At 61.2% G+C, this 19,285-nt stretch overlaps 1 protein-coding gene across 4 annotated transcripts in view; it reads left to right on the forward strand.

Annotated features, from left to right (window-relative positions):
• GRM4 (glutamate metabotropic receptor 4) overlaps positions 1-10,719 on the forward strand; it is a 107,701-nt gene extending 96,982 nt beyond the window's left edge. For 3 of the 4 annotated variants that reach the window (XM_070418739.1, XM_070418741.1, XM_070418743.1), the window contains 2 exons: positions 3,704-3,950; positions 9,822-10,719. In XM_070418739.1, coding sequence (XP_070274840.1) covers positions 3,704-3,950; positions 9,822-9,871 — 297 coding nt within the window. In that variant the 3' untranslated portion in view covers positions 9,872-10,719. The remainder of the gene's footprint in view (positions 1-3,703; positions 3,951-9,821) is intronic. The other variant, XM_070418742.1, reaches the window with a different exon arrangement.
• Positions 10,720-19,285: the final 8,566 nt, after the last annotated feature.

Here is a 19,285-nt window from a genome sequence, read left to right on the forward strand (position 1 = left end):
GGTGACCTCCTCCCCCCCAGCCCCCCGCCTCTCCCTTTTTAGGAGGCTCCCCTCAGCACTGATTATGAAAAGGAGCCTCTGAGAGGGTCTGTTCTGAGGCCCAGAGAGGAGAGGGCCTTGCCCCAGGTCACCCAGCAGGCTGGCTTCCCACAGTGTGTGCCCACAACACCCAGCTCGACCCCTGATGGCGTGGGGCCTGGGTTGCGCCCCTCCCCTGGGCTTCTGCATGAGGAGGGGTGAGGAGATGAGCTCCCCAGTCCTGTGGGTTCAGACCACCAGGCTTCTGAGAGCACAGACACTCTGGGGCCGCCTATGCGTTGTCAGGTGGCAGCTACAAAACGCCCCTGGGAGCTGCAGGCCTGGCTGCCATGTGCGTGCACGTGTGTGCATGTGCGTGCCCAGGGAGTGGGAGAGGCAGTGTGTGTGCCCAGGGGTTCATTGCTGCTGGTGTGTGTATGAGGGTGTGCAGATTATGTGCAAATGTGTGAGGGTGAGTGGAGTATGCAGGTGACGTGTGTGGTCAGGTGTGTGTGCAGATGTGTGAATGCATCTTTGTGTATGTGCACACTCGACTGTGCACCAGGTACATGAGGGGTGCGTGTGTGTGACCCAGGTGTGTGTGAGTCAGGGAGTGTGTGGTTGTGAGCTCAGGTGTGTGTGAATGCAGAGACGCAGGAGTGCACAGGTGTGTGTGTTTGTGGGCATGCCTGTGTGCAAACCAATTTGCAGGTGCTCTGCTGCGCCTGCTCGCCCAGGGTGCTGGTGTGGGTGCAGGTGCGGGTGCTGGTGGCGTGGAGCCATGCTGTGCCGCTCTGGTGAGCCGGCGGCTGGATTTCCCAGCATTAGCCTGGATTTCCAGGGTTTACCACGCAGCCGGCAGCATTAACCGAGCCGACCAGAGCTTCTGTGCCGTGTGGGGTTACTGCTCAGCCAGGCTTGGCCAGGACGCGGCCGCGGAGGCGGCCAGGATGTGAAGTTTGTCCGGTGAACAGGTGCTGAGGGTCCCAGTGGCCACAGGGTCAGTCTGGGCAGAAGGGCCGAGCGGGCAGAACTCCTCGGTGCCCCCACCAGCCCCTCGCATTCTGTACCCACCAGGCCTCATACAAAACAGGAAATCCACCGCCCACAGCCAAGTAGCTCCACTGTGCCCTTTGCCCACCCCAAGGTGACCTCTGCCCTCCCCCACCAGCCCCAGGTCTGACAGCCTCCTTCCCGCTGGAGGGCACTGACTTGGGAGGCTTCGTGCGGGATTCCTGCTTCCTTAGAGGACGAGCGAGCGGAGCGAGGGCCTGGCCAAGGGGGAGCAGGAATGGGCCGCTCAGACCCTCTGGGCTGGGACACGTGTGGAAGAGAGAGACGGGCCTCTCACGCTGCCTGGCTTTAAGACCTGCCTCTGTGCCAGGCCCGTCTCCGTGGGAGTGCCCGCTGGTTCTAGAGGTTGTAGAGACCACTGCTTCTCTGCTGGGGTCAACACGCGACCGCCTCCAGGTGACAGCGTGCGCCCTCACACGGGGGCTCAGAGCAGTGCCCGAGCTGTGGGGGGTGGGAATCCCAGAGCCTGGGGCAAGGAGGGGCCTGGGGCGGCCGGCCCACTTGTGCTGTGCACACAGCAGCCACCCAGCCTGGGATGGCGAGAGGAGCCCCCAGGGCCCAGGCTGGGAGGGACTGGGCCGGCAGATGGGCATCGCTTTCCTCGCTTCACACCCCTCCTTGTATTTTGTTTACAGAAAGGCTCCGGGGCTGGGAAGCCCGCACTGAGCTCAGGGCTGGCTCCAGTTTCCAGGGCCAGGGAAAAATGAGAATGAGGGGCCTCGTTCAAAACTTATTAGGATTCAAGACTGGGCCGCAGGCATTAAGCCAGGCGCCGGCACCGGTGTGGCTGCCCAGGCCACCTGCCATGCTGCCGACTCCGCTCGTGTTAGGGGCCTCAGCAGCCACACTGGGGCAGGGCAGGGTGGGATCTGGGGCCTAGGCCCCTGGCCCTACCACAGGTCTGTCCACTGCAGGGCTCACTCTGCCCAGAGAGGGGGCCTCTACCCTGGCCACCACCTCCATATGGGCCCACTGTACCCCCATAACAAGGTGGGGGCAAAGGGCCTAAGATGGGTGTCTGACCTAGAACCCATTCCTGTTCCCAAGAACCCCCAGTGTGAAAGGAGAGACAGCCCCTCCCTCAGGGAACCCCCATGTACTGAGAGAGACACGCCCCATCCCCAGGGCACCCCCAGTCCAGTGGGGAAGACAGGCCTGTTCTTGATTCCCGGGCCTCCACTGTTCCTCCAAGGAGCTCTTGTGAGTCTCTGGAGCCTGTCCCCCTTCCTCCCTGCGGCCACGAGTCCCCTCCCACTGGCCTGTCACGACCTCCCCGCCCCCACGCTGGAGACAGCTCCGTGCGTGGCTGAGAGTGTGGGTGCATGTGAGGACGGGAAGGGCGGGCCGTCTGCAGGGTGTGTGCTCCGGGGATCAGTGGGCCATGGGGCAGCCTCTGTCCCACGTGCTGCAGGTTTCATGCGGCTTCACAGCTGCGCTTGGGGAGGAGCCTCGTGGTTCGGGTGAGGCAGGCACTTTCAGCCCATCGCACTGATGAGAACACCGAGGGCCGGAGAGGGATGAGGCTCCCCAGGGTCACTCAGCTCTCTCCTCTGGGGGAAGGGCTGGAAGGAAGGCCTTTAGATTCAGGGCGCGAGGTGTTTATGGAGCTGGGCAGATGGCGAGGACATGAGAACAGAAAGACGCGCCCCCAGGGCTCCCGGATGAGGCCAGGGCTCTGGGGACCTCAGGAAGCAAACCCAGACCCGTGATGTCCACTGCTGGGTCGGGTACAAGGAATGAAGGGCGTTGGGGGATTGGGTAGAGCTGGGGCCAGGGAAAGGTTCCTGGAAGAGGTGGCATGTCAGCCAGGCCCCAGGGGAGGGAGGGGCCCAGGCCCAGAAACAGCAGATTTAGGGAGCAGGACTCCCAGGCCAGATCTGGGGGCCACAGCCGGGGCCTCCCCTGACCGCGGGCAGCCAGAGGGGCAGCTGGGCCTGGGGGACCCGGAGGGAGCAGGCGGGGAGGGGATCCCAGCTGGGGGCGGTGGGAATCGTCAGGCCTGCCTGGAAGCCCCCACTAGTGAAGAATGGACTACCCGGCACCCAAATTAATGGGCTTTCATTTCGCCAAACATCTGTCACTGTTAGTGCTGGCGAGCGAGCGTGAAATGAGCTTCGACTGTGCTGCCCTGCGCGTCGCGCTGGGCGCTGCGGCTCCCGTGCCAGTGGCTGCTCTGCACAGGGTGGCCCGTGGGGGCAGCCGCTGAATGGGGGGCCTGGCTGAGGGGCTGGGACACCCTCCTGAGCAGGGTCAGCTGTGGTCCCCACGGCGGGCGGCCCCTCCAAACAGCGCATATCAGTGGGGACACTTCCACAAGCTCCCAGCTGGGCATTGTCCTGCATGCTGTTACCATGGCCCCGTCTTTCCTCCTCACAGCCCTGCCAGGTAAGTGCAGGACTGTAATCATCACGCCTGCATTTCACCTGAGGATGCGGAGGCTGGAGGACGGACTTGGTCAGGACTTGAATCCAGGGCTTCTGGTCCGAAGTCCTGGCTCTCCCCCATGCTCCCTTGGATCAGTCTGTCCCCGCTGCGTCTGCCCCTGGGGAGGGCGGAGGGTCAGGCCGCGAGGTCCGGGCGAGCCGCTCTGACGCCTCCCCGCCCGCCCCAGCTGTACATCCAGACGACCACGCTGACGGTGTCGGTGAGCCTGAGCGCCTCGGTGTCCCTGGGGATGCTCTACATGCCCAAGGTCTACATCATCCTCTTCCACCCGGAGCAGAACGTGCCCAAGCGCAAGCGCAGCCTCAAAGCCGTGGTCACCGCCGCCACCATGTCCAACAAGTTCACGCAGAAGGGCAGCTTCCGGCCCAACGGGGAGGCCAAGTCTGAGCTCTGCGAGAACCTCGAGGCCCCCGGTGAGTGCCTGGCCCCGCCCTTCTCCCTCTGGACCTGCCCAGGCCCCGCCCCCTTCCTGGGGAGGGCCAGCCCCCCTCCCCCCTCAGCCAGGTCATGTTGGGGCCTGGGAGAACCCCAGGCTGCAGGTTAGTACCCTCCGTCCTGCCTGCCAGTCCTGGGAGCTGAGAGGACCCCCAGGCCCCAGCCCATGCCCACCCTGTCCTTGCCCTTCCAGGGATCTCTGCCCCGCCCCCTCACTGGGAGGGAGGCCATGAGGGCCTGATTCACACACTGTGATGTGAGGACCCATTTCTCTGCCCTGTGACCTTCATCTCTTGGGGGTCAGGTGGTATAGATGGCCCCTGATCCCTGGCCCTTTGGGAACCGGGGGGCCGTGGCCCTGGCACCAGCCCTGCCACCTCCTAGCAGGACCCTAGAGATGGGGGCTCGGGACACGGGCCCTGATGGGTAAGTGGGGTGTGGGTGGGGCAGGGGCCTCCAGAGGCCAACGTTCTCAGGGAGCAGGCGGCCCTGGGGGTTGTGCAGGCACCTCAGCTGCAGAGGGTCCTTTGAGGGCTCAGGGGAGGGAGGGAGGCAGAGAACATAGCGTCTGGGGACAGGCCCTTCAGGCTGGTAAGGCATGTGCGTGGGAGGGAGCAGGGCACCTTCTTTGCCAGCTGCCCTGGTCCCTGCAGCCAGCCCTGTGTGAGGAGACGAGGTGGGAGAAGGCCAGAGGGCAGGGCCGTGGAGGGACAGGTTAGGCCCCGGGGGCCAGTAACAGCGGTGACCATCTCCTGAACCCTGTGTGCCACACCTATCAGGTACCAGTGTTCATCCCCACAGCCGTCTTGAAAGACAGATATTTTTGTCCTTTGTGTAATACAGAGGAGGAGAGAGGGACGACCCAGGTCACAAGCCCCAAGTGGCGGCTGGCCCTGACCTCCCACTATCCCCGCTGCCCGCTGTCTCCTGGGACAGCCTCAACTTGTGGGGCGGGGCCTCCATGGGCCTTGCTTCAGGGTAGGAGGGTCGAGGGGTCGCTGTGGTCACCCCGCCACCGCAGACCTTGGCCCCCTCCCTGGACGCCCTGTGAAGTGGCCGCTCCTCCTGCCTCCCACTCCCTTGAAGTCTGGGGGACATCAGGTCCTGGTGGGACTGGGAGTGAGCACTGTTCCTCCTCTGGCGCTCGAGGAGGCCGGAGGGGACAGCATCGAGGGCAGCAGGAGGGACGCAGGCTAACTCAGGGGAAACAGATTTCCCTCCCGTGTGTCTGGGCTGGGGCAGCGCTTCTTACAGGCCCTGCCTGGGGCTCCGGGTGGAGTGTCGTCCCTCCGTTCTCAGCACCGGCCCACATCCCTCCCCACATCCATGCAGGATTTTTCACTTGTGAACTTCACAGCAGTCCTGTGAGGCCTGGTTAGGGCTGGAGGTTTGATCCCAGCTGAGGCTCAGAGAGGGTGAGTAACTTTCCTGAAGTCACACAGCTAGGTGGTGGCTGGCTGGCCCCATGACCCTCACTTCATATGGCCTCCCTGTCTCTGGGGTCCCCATTCTCTGCAGAGTAGTGTACCTTGATCGCCACCCACCTCCACCAAATGACTGGTTCTCGCCAGTCCTGCTCCTCCCAGAGGCCAGCATCCCTGCGCCTGCAGCCCGGGAGGTGCTTTCATTGCGCCGGGGCCCCCACGCGAAGAGGGGGAGGGCGGAGTGTCCTCAGAACTCCCCACCTCTGGCCTTCCGTGTCTACCCAATGCAGCCCCTCACCTGGCCCTCCTGTCCAAGCAGGGCCCCTGCCTGTTCCCTGCCCCTCCCTCCCGGGCCCCTCCATCCCGGCCATGCCCTGCTCTGCTCCAGGGCTCCTGGGAGAGTGGGGCTCAGCCCGCCCGGAGGGTGGCACTCATGGTGCTGTGACATCCTAGGGGCCACAGAGGGCAGGCAGGCTTCACGGAGAGCTCTGATCACACCTCTGCCTCTGCTCAGCTGGTCACCTGGGGGTGGGGACAGTCACCCCCCTCCTTCCCCCCAACAAGGAGGGTGGGCAAGGGAAGACCTTGCTTCCAGCTCCCTGCTCCCTGCAAGGGAAGGATGAGAGCTGCCCACTCACCCCCACCCCGCAGTGAGGCCAGAGGCCCCACCCTTTGCCCCCCTGTCTCTCAGCTCGGTGACAACAGGGGCCATGCGGGCCGGGCAGGAGCCGGGTGATTAATTCTGGGACAGCCCGACAGCGGCGTGTGAGCAGGAGGAGTGGGGAGGTGTCACTCCTGTGGAACAGGGACATTTTTCACGCTGTCGCTGGCAGGCCACGTATCTTTAAACAAACAATAGAATAAATAATTCAGGGCTGATTGCAGGCAGATTGGGTGCGGAGACATGGGGACGGCAATGGGGCTGTCAGCTCCGGCCGCCACTGCCCAGCTAACTGTTATCAGAGGCGGCGGAGCCTGTAGACCAGCAGCCACCAGCGGTCTGTCACCAGCAAGGGCTGGATGGGCTCGGGGCCTCTGCCCACACCCTCGTCCCTTCCCCGACCCAGAGGATGGACTGGGGGTCCCTCTCCCCACCCCTCCCCCCTCATCGCTGTAGTGATTTCAGCCCTGCCCCTTTGCCCATCATATTGCAAGGTTTCAGAGTATTTCCATCCACCCTGCGGCTGAGAGCCACTAAGGGTATCATCCCATTTCACAGGCGAGGGAATCGAGGCTCCCAGAGGCTCGGTGTGTTGGAAGGGCCACACGGCAGGTGCTGAGGTCCCGTACTGGTCAGGGCAGGATTGGCCCCCAAGTCTCCCGAGTCCTGGCCAGACTCTTCCTTTTGTTCCTCACAGTTAGCTCCTGGGGGACCCTCCTGGGCAGATCATTGCTCCCATTTTCCTGATGGTGAAACAGGCTCCACTGAAGGACTTGGGTCCCTGGCTTGTAACTGAGGGCTAAATGCACTTCCAGGTTCTGGAAGCCATGGGCTGGCTTTTCTGCTGGGGACAGCTGTGGTCTTAGAGAGACAACAGCTCCCGGCCACTTTCACTCCCCCCCCTCCCCCCCCCCGCCCCCGGCCATCAGCTGCCTCAGGCTCCCGTTTTTCTGCAGCCTGTGGAGATGGTGCTGCTGCTGCTGCTGGGTTCTCCTCCCCTGGGAGCCGGAGCTGCTGGCAGCTCGCAGTTTCGGAAACAATTTTCTCAGTTCACCCCGAGGGCGACGGAGCCTGGGGAGCTGGTTCTCACCGGCTGGCCTTCAGGGCTGATTCAGAGCTGGCTGCGGCTCTTTTTCTGCTGGTGAGGGACAGGGTGGGTGGAGATGGGGTGGGGGGGGGGTTCCCCTCAGGAAGAGAAGCCCAGGCAAACACGGCCTCCGCTCTGTTACAGGTGGGGAAGAAACTGAGGCCTAGCAGGTCAGGAAAGGAGCAGCTGGGGTCCCAGAGGAGTTCGAGGCTGTCTCGGGAGTGCTGATCTGCTAGTCCCCCCACCACCTCCCTCTCAGCAACACGGCCATGTCAGGGCTCCAGCCTCTAGTCCCTCAGCTCCCTTCCCCAGGGGCACCCACCCAGGCCCCCCCTGGACTGGGCTCCATTGAAACGGACTCATCCTGTGGCCCTCCCTGGAGCGGGGTGTACATTTCACAGGGGAAGGTGGGAATTCTTTGTAAACTAGCAGGTGCTGTGCCGTGTTCTTATTCGCTTCCTGGATGCCATGGGCACCGTTTCCTTCCCTTAGCACCTGTCTGGGTGGCACCTAAAACTTGAAACTGCTCTGGGGCTCAGCCTAGCGATCGTTCATCTTCTGCTTTCACATTTCTGCTTTCACATTTCTGCTGACAGGGAGCCCAACCACCACTGAAGGGCATCCACTCCTCTCAGCTCTGGCCAGGAGAAAGTTCCTCCTTCAGCTGATCCTCGCCCCCCCACTGGTCCCCGGTGTGCCCCTCTGCTCACTCTGCCCCAACACCGGTTCTGCCCACACTCAGTGGACCCCTGAGAGTGGGACTCGGCGGTCCTGCCTGTATCAGCGGGCTTCCAGTTACACTGCCGTGACAAGAAGGCCCCCGAACAGAGTGGCTCAGTCAGACTGTTTGTTTCTGTCTGACATGATATAATAGTACCTGGTGGCGGCAGGAGCAGGGACCCAGGTTCCTTCCATCTTGTTGCTCCATCAGCTCTGGGAGGGCTGTCCTTGTCCTCATGGCTGAGGCTGGTGGCTTTCCCTGTCTGTTCCGCCCATGGGAGGCAAAAGAGAGGAGGTCCAGGGGAAACAACCGGTTTTAATCAAATGACATGGAAGTCGCACATGGCCCTTCCCCTCACCTGTCAGCGGGAATGTCGCCATGCAGGGCCACACTGCTGCAAGGGAGGCTGGCAGTGTAGTCCTTAACTTTGGCAGTTGGGAGTCCAACAAAAATGGGAAAGAGGATCGCGGGGACAGTGTCCAGCTCACCACACCGCTGCCCTCAGTGTCCTCTTCTCCAGGCCAGACGCCATGGCCGCACCTGCGGGGTGTGCCTCCTTTCCTGACGACAGGGTCCTGCTGAGGGTCAGGGCAGCTTTATGACAAGCGATACCGTCATTTTCTCCGGTGCAGCCTCCTTCCCCAGGCGGCAGTTCCGCCCTTGATTGCTGTCCTCTGGGTGTCCCCAGGCGACGGAGGGAGACCCTGAACGCTGGCAGGACAGGACAAAACCAAGGACCTGGCCAGCCCACCCCTCGGGCCTCAGCTCCTCACTGGCTGCTGTGAGGCCAGCCCTGGGGGAGTGCTCATGCTGCCGAGACAGCTGATGTCGCCCGTGAAGGCTGTGGCCAGGAAATGGGAGCTACCCAGATATGGGGCCTCCTCTGGGGCCCAGGGGTGGGCGGGCGAGGGCCAGAGTGATGGGTGCAGATAAGGGAGGCCAAGGCTGAGGCGAGACAGGGGCACCCAGAAATGGGGAGGGTGGCTACCTGGAGAGCCGAGGGGACCTAAGAACTTCCCCTTCCCTCGAGCGTGGGGAGAGGCCGAGCCAGTCAGATGCCTCAATGCCTAGCTCAGCCAAGGCCTGCTCTGGCTCCATTATTTATTCCTCTGTCCCTGCTCCACTCCCTTCCCGTCGGCTGCCAGCCCCTGTATATTCTGGGCCTGGGCTCTTCCCGAATGTGCGGTGGGGCTTCTGAAAACTTCCCTTGATGATGTTGTTGACCTTTGAATAGCAGGGGCTTTGGGGTGCCAACGCCCGTGCAGTCGGAAAATATATCTATAACTTTGACCCCCCAAAACTTAAGTTGCCCCTGGGCATCCTCAGGGACTTGGTCCAGGACCTCTGTGGGCACCAGCCCCGCAGATGCTCCGCCCCCACATACACTGCTGAGGACAGGGCGTACAGCAGGTTCCCCGCATCCGCACACTCCCAACCGCGGATCGAAAACACCAGGTATTTACTCAAAACAAAACAAGACAAAAGCAAGAAAACCAGCTGAATATTAGTGGGCCCTCGAAGTTCAAATGCGTGTTAAGGGTCAACGAAGCTTTAAAAATATACAATATATCGCTGATAAAAGTGATTCTTTTAAAGTGTGGTGGAGTCCGGAGGTGGCAGGGGCTCCCGGGGAAGATCCTCAGGGCGCCGGGGGTGGGGGGTGGGAGGGGTGGGGGGGGTGGCGGTGTTGGGAGGGAGCGCCCAAAGAGGGGCCACACCTAGAGCAGCAGGTGAAGGGGCGGGCACTCCCAGCAGGAAGCCCAGCCCAAGCGAAGGCATGAAGGTGGGAGGAGGAGCTGCAGGCGGCCCAGGGCAGGGAGTTGGTGCCCAGGCCGGGGAAGGTGGATGCTCTGCTCTGGGGTCTGGACTTGGTGCCCTGGCAGGGCAGTGCTGGCGCAGCAGGCGGTGTGAAGAAGCTAGCCTTTGCCTCCTGCGTACCCCGGTCTCTCCTTCCAGTGCTGGCCACCAAACAGACCTACGTCACCTACACCAACCACGCACTCTAGCGAGGCTGCCAGAGCCGAACCGGAGGAGGAGGAGGACCCCCCGAGACCCTCGTGATGGTGCGTCGAGCCAGGGCCACTCCGGGGCCCAGCTGACGTCCTGCCTGCCCGTGGACACCCGCGGATGTGGCTTGGTGCTGAGGACAGCAGAGCCCCAGCGGTCCCTGCTGGGTAGCCTGGGCAAGCCGGGCGGGCGCCAGGAGGAGGGCCGGGGGCTGGGCAGCTTCTGCCACTCCGGGAGCCTGTCTGGACCAGGGCCCCTCCTAGCCCCCAATCACAGGGGCCCCGGTGCCAGTTCCTCTGTCTCTGCCTGTCCTGGGGGCGACCTTCTCCGTTTGTCTCCATCCTCTCCTTATTTTCTCTTATCTCTGCTGTCCGTCTCCATCCGTGTGCTCTGCTTCCCCGCATCTTCCTTCTGCCTCTGCGTCTCTCGCTCATGAGCTCGTCTCCAGGTCTCTTCTGTTTTTCTCTTGTGCTCCTCCCGGGCCTCCCCTCTCGTGCATTTTTCTTGCCTGTCCTCCCACCTTCATTTATGACCAGCTCTGCTCTCCCCTCCCTGCCACCTTCTCCCAAGTCACTAAATCTTCCATGTCACAAAAGAGAAAAAAGGGAAAAAAAATCAAAACACAAAAAAGCCAAACAAAAACAAACCCTGAGTCTGTTGCAAAGTGCTGCGTCTCCTGGTGGCCTCTGTGTGTCCCGTGGCCCGCAGCCTGCCCGCCTGCCCCCGCGCCCGCTGCGCGGCCTGCCCGCCTGCCCGCCTGCCCCTCCTGCCGATGACACGGAGTTCAGTGCCTGAGTGTTTGGTGGTGGTTATTGATGACATGTGTAGCGCATGATTGTTTTTTATACTAAGAACATTTCTAATAAAAATAAACACATGGTTTTGCACCCTGGCTCCACGTCCACTGAAGGTCCGGCAGTGGGACCCCAGGCTCCGCCCTCAGCCGCAGGGCCGGAGGCAGTGGGAAGGAGGAACTGGGTGATGAGACTAGGCTGGGGGTGGGTGGGCTGCTCCCTGGGCTGCATCGAGTGGGGGCATGGGGAGGCCTTGGGCAGAGAGGGGCCAGGACATTGTGGAAGATTCCAGAAGTCAGCCCTGCTGGTAGGGGGCAGGATCTGTTCCTGTCCACTGCCCTGCAGCCCCCAAGGCAGGTACCATTTCTGCCCTTCCTTCCTCTCCTCTGGCTCACATCCTGCGCCCTGGGACCCCAGCCCCAGCCCGTAACCTGAGCCTCCCCTCCTCCCAGGCAGCTCTCCTCTTGAGCATTTGGCTTCCAGCCGCCACAGTCCCCCCTCCTGCTTGGCCTGTCTTCAGGCCACAGGTGTATGATGATGGGTGTGTGTCCAGGTGGGCTAGGTGGGTGCACATGTATGTGTCTGTTCTGGCTGCATGTGTGTGTTGTGCTCCTGCCACCTCCATGCTTATTTCTCTGACTCTTTAGGCCCAAGTGGGTGCGAGTGTGTGTTCACAGCCTGGCTTCCTTGGCAGGTGGGGAGGTGGGGGGCTGGGTGTGGCCTAGGGACGGGCCCTGTCCGGGCTGAATCATAGGGCCAGCGACACAGTGAGGCCACAGGCAGCAGCTGGAGCCCGGCCGCCTGTGCTGCCTCCCCACCAGCCACCTCCTAAGCTGAGGGGTGTGGGCGCTGTGGCTGAGGGCCGGGGGACCCTGGGCGGGACTCAGGCAGGGACTGGGTGTGGAGGGGTGTGTGGAGGTGAGGGGGCAGCAGTGCGTTGTGCCAGGCGTCAGTGCCCTCTGGAGAAGCCTTTCACTGGGGGAGGCCGGTCACATGTGAGCACGCCTGCGCTCAGGAGGCCTGCCGTGTGTTCACTCACAGACGCTGGTGCGAGGGAAGGAGGGGAGGCGGGTCTCACTGATGGCCTTGCCTTCGCAGGACGGACCCTAAGGCCCAAGTAGGTCCTACCCAGTGTCCCAGGCTAATCAGGAGAACTAGGTTGTCAGGCCAAGGCCGTTTGCCAGAAGCTCCTGGGCCCATTCGGCACTGTGTGTGTGCACGCGCACTTGTGTGTGTGTGTGTGTGTGCCTGTGTGTGTGTACAAGGGGAGTGTGGCCAGCTCTCCCTGCCGGGGGTTCCCTGACAACACCCCCAGCCTGCACCTCGCCCCCTCTCTGGCTCATTTCCCTGGCAAGGCGATTGCCTCGCAGGGGCACAAGGCCAGGCTGCAGGCCGGGCCTGGAACTGGGTTTGATGCTCAGCCCAGGACTTTTCAGGTGACTCGCACGCCTGTGGAGCTCCATCTGGGTTCTGGGGGAGTCACCTTCCCAAGGGGTGCTGTCCCTTCCCCTCCCCTCAGCACTCAGGGGAGGCCCGTGGGGACCAAGGGGGAGGCCGGGGCTGAGCAGGGTGGGCGCCTGATGGGCTTAGGTCAGTGGGCATCCCTGAGACTGGCTTAGTCAGCCTGCCCGGGGCTCAGAGGTGCAGGTGGGGAGGGGCATCCAGTCTGCGGGGGAGACACAGGCCTTGCAGCCAAACAGCCAAAGCAACATGGTTGGGAATGGGCAGGGCAGGTGGGGAAGCCTTGGGTGGGTATGAGCCCTGAGCTGAGCGTGGGGTAGGGAGGAGCTTGGGCTCCGTGGGCCCGAGGCTGGGAGCAGGGGCCATCCCAGCAGGCCTTTTGGAAGTCAGTCCTGCTCTGATGCCCTTCCTGGGCCAGCTGGCTGCTCACCTTTGCTCTCTGCCCCTTATTATCAATTCCCTGGGCTCATATGGGCACATGAAAGGAGGACTGAGCTCAGTATCTTCAGAATGGCATCCTATATAATAAAGAGGTAATTGCAAATTAACCCTCACACCCTCACAAGATGGCTGCCTATGACTGAACAAGCAGGCTGTGTGGGGCAACCAGGCTGGCAGGAGGGGGGGCAGTTAGGGGTGACCAGGCCAGCGGGCGGGGGGGGGGGGGCAGTAAGGAGCAATTAGGCTGGCACACAGAGGCAGTTAGGGGCAACCAGGCAGACAGGCAGGTGAGTGATTAGGAGCCAGTGGTCCAGGATTGTGACAGGGATGTCTGACTGCTGGTTTAGGCCCGATCCCAAGGGGTCCTGGATTGGAGAGGGTGCAGGCTGGGCTAAGGGGACCCCCCCGACCCCTGTGCACAAATTTCGTGCTCCTGGCCTCTAGTATTTTAATAAGTTGGGAGGGTTCAGTGTCCCTGCTCCCTGGACAGAGCTGGTGGCCCCCAGAGACCTTTGCTCTGTGGTAGGGCGATGGGTCTCCACAGGCTCTGTGCCCCCTGCCCCCCATCTCACCTCCCTGTGAGAGGCCCAAGGTGAGCTCAGTGGCAGCCCCCAGGCTGGTCTCAGGGCGGAATGCAGGATATTCTGCCTGCGCCCTACACTGTCACATCCCAGGTCAGATGAGCCAGTGCTGGCCTCCCCAGGACTGGACCTGAGCTCTGTGGGTGGGGCCTGCTGGAGTGTGTTTTACAAGTTCCCAGGGCCCCCGTTGTGCACCTAGGGGGTCTGCTGTGCACCCAGGGCCCCCTGTGCTCCCAGGGCCCCGCTGTGCACCCAGGGCCCACTGTGCTCCCAGGGCCCACTGTGCACCCAGGGCCCACTGTGCTCCCAGGGCCCTGCTGTGCACCCAGGGCCCACTGTGCTCCCAGGGCCCACTGTGCTTCCAGGGCCCCGCTGAGCAGCCAGGGCCCACTGTGCACCCAGGCTGCGCTGTGCTCCCAGGGCCCACTGTGCTCCCAGGGCCCACTGTGCACCCAGGGCCCACTGTGCTCCCAGGGCCCCGCTGAGCAGCCAGGGCCCACTGTGCACCCAGGCTGCGCTGTGCTCCCAGGGCCCACTGTGCTCCCAGGGCCCACTGTGCACCCAGGGCCCACTGTGCTCCCAGGGCCCCGCTGAGCAGCCAGGGCCCACTGTGCACCCAGGCTGCGCTGTGCACCCAGGGCCCACTGTGCACCCAGGGCCCACTGTGCTCCCAGGGCCCACTGTGCTCCCAGGGCCCACTGTGCACCCAGGACCCACTGTGCTCCCAGGGCCCGCTGTGCTCCCAGGGCCCGCTGTGCTCCCAGGGCCCACTGTGCACCCAGGACCCGCTGTGCACCAGGAGGTCCAGCAGCAGAACCCTTTCTTTAAGTCCGAGTGGCATCTCTGGGCACTTGTTAGAAAAGCAGATATGGGCTTGCTCCTGGCTGCTGGATCCGGAGCTCTGGGGTGGCTCCTGCCATCTGTCTCCCAGGCCTCCAGGGCGCTGCCATGCCAGCCTGAGTGTGAGAACCGCCACCTAAAAACTAGCCTTGTCAAAAGGCCAAGGCATGTGATTGAACTATGTCTGAGGAGGAAGAGGGGGAGTCCAGGTCTAGGGTTACCAGACAGGTGGAGTTCCTGGGACACAGTACTGACAGAGCTGAAACCAGGAAAGTCCCAGAAAACTAGACACATTGGCCACCGGCCAGCCCCCTTCTTTACCCATCCCTCCAACTGCGGCCAGGTCCCAGGTGTGGTACCTGACCTTGGGCTTCTGCATCAAAAGGGAACAACACTGCCGGGCCTGTGTGGCTCAGTGGTTGAGTGTTGACCTTTGAACCAGGAGATCATGGTCCGATTTCCCAGTCAGGGCCCATCCCCTGGTTGCAGGCTAGCTCGATCCCCAGCGTGGGGCACGCAGGAGGCAGCCGATCAGTGATTCTCTCTCATCATTGATGTTTCTATCTCTCTCTTCCTCTCTGAAATAATATATATATATATATATATATATATATATATATATATATATATATATATGGTCTCCTATATAATAAAAGCCTACTATCTAAGTGTCCAGTCATCCATTCAACCAAAGTGTAATATGCTAATGATATGCTAAGGCTGCTCAACCACTCTCTATGACGTGCACTGACCACCAGGAGGCAGTCAACTGGTCGACCAGTTGCTATGACATGCACTGATCACCAGAGGGCAGACGCTCCAACTGGTAGGTTAGCTTGCTGCTGGGGTCTGGCCAATCAGACTGAGCAAGATGGGCTGGATATGCCCTGGAGCCCTCCCCGGCTGGCCAACCTCCCACTCCCTTCCTGGCCCTGATCATGCACCTGTGGGGTCCCTTGGCCTGGCCTGCACCCTCTCGCATCTGGGACTCCTCAGGGGATGTCAGAGAGCCGGTTTCAGCCCAACCCCCAAGCAAGGCCGAGGGACCCCACTGGTGCACAAATTCATGCAACGGGCCTCTAGTTTATGTGTGTGTGTGTGTGTGTGTGTGTGTGTGTGTGTGTATTAAAAGGGAACAACATCCACTCCAGAGCTTGTTGGGGCTCAAAACCAAGACTGAGCAGGAGCCCCCGAGCTCCCAGGTGTGCTGGACGTGGACATCTTGTGGAACCCTAGGACCCTGGGGACTCAGCTTTTGGAGGAAGACACAAACTCAGGCCCCTTCTAGCTCAGGCGCCGGCTCTGAGTGCCAGCATCCCCCATCTGGTTCTCCCTTCCGCCTCTCAGGCCCTGAGGCAGAGGCAAATGGGGCCAGGGAGTGGCCAGTAGCACCAAGCCCTGACCATGCCGTGCCTGTGACCAAGCCTGTGCCTGCCCGCCTCAGCCTGCAGGCCCAGGAAGGGCCTCGCAGCCGCAGGAGGATGCTGAGCTTCCGGGTCTGTGTGGCCCTCCAGCCAGAGGACAGCCCCTTGGTTTTGGTGGTCTCCCTGGGGCCCACTGCACCCTCCTCCCAGCCTGGTCTCCATCTGCCCACTGAGCAGCGAGCGCATACAGGGGCTCTCCCTGCCTTCCCGCCTCCCGGCACTGCCTGGCTGTCCCATAGGACAGGGCATGGGCCCTCTGAGCTTCACAGGCCTGGACCGCCCTGAAGGTACCACAGCACTGAATGGCACACAGCGCCAAGATCTCACTTCAGCTGCTAAAGCAGCAATTAGCATTAATGAGGCTTCTTGCTTTATTTTTAGGTAACCTCCAAGGCCCTGCCTGTGTAATTCAGCCCGCCATTGCTCAGCAGATAATTAAAACATGTCACCATAATTTGCCCTTTTTTAAACAGAAAGCTGGTAATTATGTTTTTATCGCGAGTGAGGGGGAAGAGGAGGACAGAAAGCAGAGAGAGGTGGAGCCAGGGCAGGAACCAGGAGCCTGCTCTGGGGCAGCTGGCTCAGGGCCTTCTGAACCTCAGGGCCCTTTCTGCCCATAGACCCCCTCCTGGCTGACTCCCTCCTGGGCCCTCCGCGTCCAGGCCTGGGTGGGAGGAAGCCCTTTTCAGCCTCAGTTGGCTTCAGAGTATTCCCGTGGGCAGGAAGGGGTGGGGGCTGGCAATTCTTGAGCTGTGCACGGCCACCCGGGAGTCCCTGTGCTGTTGTACTGTGACACAGGTTTGAAAATTGCCATAATAAATGGTTAGATAGGAACCCCTCCCGGGAAAGGGTCGGCTACAGCCCGGCACCCGGTGTCCGCTCTCAGGGGCACTTGTGATTTGATGCTTCTGACTCCGAGGAGAAGGGCTGTCTTTGTGCACCAGGCACTGCATTTCAGTACGGCTGGGTGCCGGTGCCTGGTGGTGGGTGGCCCTAGGCATCTGCAATGAGACCCTCTGAGCCTGTGGGCCCTGCTGGGAACAGGCAGGCAGCTGCCCACATGTTTCAGGGAGGCCGCTGCCCCAAACACCTTCCTCACGCCATCTCTGCTGCCTACAACCCTGCTGTGACCGCCTGGGGCTCCGGGCACAGGCACGCTCTCCACCAGCAAACACGCCCACCAGCTTGCAGCCTATTGGAGTCAGGTGACCTGGGACCCTCCAGGCGTGAGACGGGGCAGGTAAGTTTTGAAAGATCTGACTTAGAAAGAACTTGGAGGTTACCTTAGTTCAAGTAGCAAGTAGTCGCCCTCCCCCACCACTTTCTGAATACCACCCAGCCGCAGACGTCACGTTCATTATCTTCATCCTCCTGCCAGAGTGCCAGCCGCCAGGGCCCGGGTTTCTGCCTGTTTTATCACAGCTGGATCCCCGGGGCCTGGAACAGTGCCTGGCACACAGAGGGCATATAAGAGATGTTTGTTGAATGAACGAATGGGGGAGGGCCTGGAGACCGAGAAGGACCCATGCTATCTAGCTTTATCTCCTCCTGCACTCGCCCGGCCTCAGCTCTGTCTCTGAGTCTGCCCAAAGCCAAATGTCATTTCTTCACTGTGGCTTCCCAAGGTCCTCCCCAGAGGCCAGAGGAGTGCATGGATACCGCCCGCTTGTCAGTGAGTAGGGAACAGACCCCCGCTTGCCCTCCCCAGCCCTGGAGCTGGAATCAGGAGATCTGGATTCTAGGTAGGCTCTGCTGCTAGCTCGCTGTGCGCCCTTGGGCAAGTTGCTTTCCCTCTCTGGGCCTTAGTTTCTTCACCTGTAAAATGAAGGTTGGAGCTCTGAGCCCTCAGAACCTGGGTGAGCAGCCAGCATCACAGCAGTACAGAGGGGGAGGTGACTGCAAAGAAGAGTCTTTTGGGGCCAGTTGCTATGGCAACTGTGCACACACTAAGATTGGGGGAGGGGCTTGAGATGCAAATAAGGCCCTTCCTCCCGGACCCAGGCTCTGTGATCAGAGGAACAAGCTTTATTAATGTTTTGGGGTTGTCGGAGAGGATGGAGAGATGGTGGGGTTGCGGGGTGAGCCAGCCCTGCACTCTGCCATGTGGTAGATGAGCTTGTGTATGAAGAAAGTGTAGAGCTAGACGTCTAAGCTGGATGGGACCCCAGGACCATGCACTGACACCCCGCCCCGCCCCGCCCCCCCCGCCCCCCCCCCCCCACACACAGTAGCGGAGGAAACAGGCTTGGAGGGGCCCTGAAAAACCCTCCCCCCCATTTGGATCAACCTTGAAAGTTGGGGGCATGGTTCTTAGAGGCCCCGTGAACACTTATCCTGGTAGGCATGGCCTTCTGAGCTGAGTGGGGAGGCAGGGAGCCCAGCTTGGAGGGAGGGCCAGTCTGTGTGCCCGGTGCAGCTGGACAGCTGCAGGCACCGGCAGGGGTGGTGGTCTCTGCAGGTCTGTGGCTCAGACGCTGGAGCGTCAGCCCCCCCACTTCAGTTTCTGTGGGAGAGAGAGAATACTGTTTACTGAAGGTGATGTCAAGACGGTGAAAGCCTCGTAAGACAGTCAGGCGGGGACTGGAGCCTTGGCCGCCTTCCCTGGACGGTGTGCTCCCCTCTCCCCCGATCCCGCGTGCCCTCCTCCGTGGGCGTGGGCTTCTTTCTTCACCCGTTCCTCCAATGCGGGGGCTCCCTCGGGGCTCCAGGCCTGTGTCCATTCACCGTTTTCTTCTTCCACCTCAAAAGTTCCATGACCCTCATCTAAACCGCTGGCTTCAGTGCCTTCCTGATATTCCATGTCCTCCCCCCGCCCCCACCCCCGTGTGTCCCAGCCACCCCTGCAGTTGGGTGGAGGCCATGTGGCCAGATCTGGCCAATGAGCAGTGGGAGCAACAATCCGTCACCTCCCAACCGAGGCGCGGTGTCCTCCAGGCCTTTCTCCTCGAGCGATGGTGCCCTGGGTGTCACGTATTGAGATGGTGGCTCATAAGATGCAGGGCACCTGGTCCTAGTCACTGGGTGGAGGAGACCCTCTGCCAACCCACCATGAACTCTGTGTGAACAAGAAGTGAACTTTAAGGCCACGATGCTGTTTCAGGGTTTGTTTGTAAGTTAGAGCCTTCCCTATCCTGACTAATGAATCAGCAGCTAGCTGCCAAGTGGACGCATCTCTCCCAGCCTCCTGCCCACGCCGCTGGCTGCGCCATCGTCCACATGGAGCCCACAGTCTTCTCCTAAACTTGTTCCTCTTCCGTGGTCTCCATTAGTGACCAGGAGCCCCCAAACGCCCTCTTCCACGCCCGCTGCCGCCTCTGGGCGCGCTGCCACGCCTCCCCCTGGACGCAGGCACGCTCCCCAGCTCCTCTTCAGCGCCAGCCTTCGTTCATCTCAGCTCTTGACACACGTGGCTCCCGGTCTCTGGCTGCTCTCTCCCAGGTGCAGTCTGCCACCATCCTCGCCTTTGTCCGTGTGTCTGTGTCTCTTTCCTCTGCTGCTTTACGGTTTTCTCTTTGTCACCTGTGTTAAGCGACTTGATTATGACATGCCTTGCCGGAGTTTCGTCACGTTTCTTGTACTGGGTTTTGTTGAGCTTCTTGGATCTGTGGGTTTGTGGTTGTTGTTATATTTGGAAAAATGTGGCCATTATTTCTTTAAAGATGCTTCCGTCTGCCTCTCTCTCTTCTCTCCTGTGGGAACTTCTATTACACACACATTAACCTTACGCTGTCCGGTAACTCACTGCTGTGCTGGTCTTTTCATTTTTCTCTTTGTGTTTCATTTTGTAAGGTTTCTGTTGCTACGTCTTCAAGTCCCACTAACCTTTTCTTCTGTGACATCCAATCTGCTGCTATTGTGGCCGGTGCGTTTCT

The sequence above is a fragment of the Myotis yumanensis genome, unplaced genomic scaffold, assembly GCF_028538775.1.
Source record: "Myotis yumanensis isolate MYYU_CA2020_CCGP unplaced genomic scaffold, mMyoYum1.0.hap1 SCAF_6, whole genome shotgun sequence".
NCBI lineage: Eukaryota > Metazoa > Chordata > Mammalia > Chiroptera > Vespertilionidae > Myotis > Myotis yumanensis.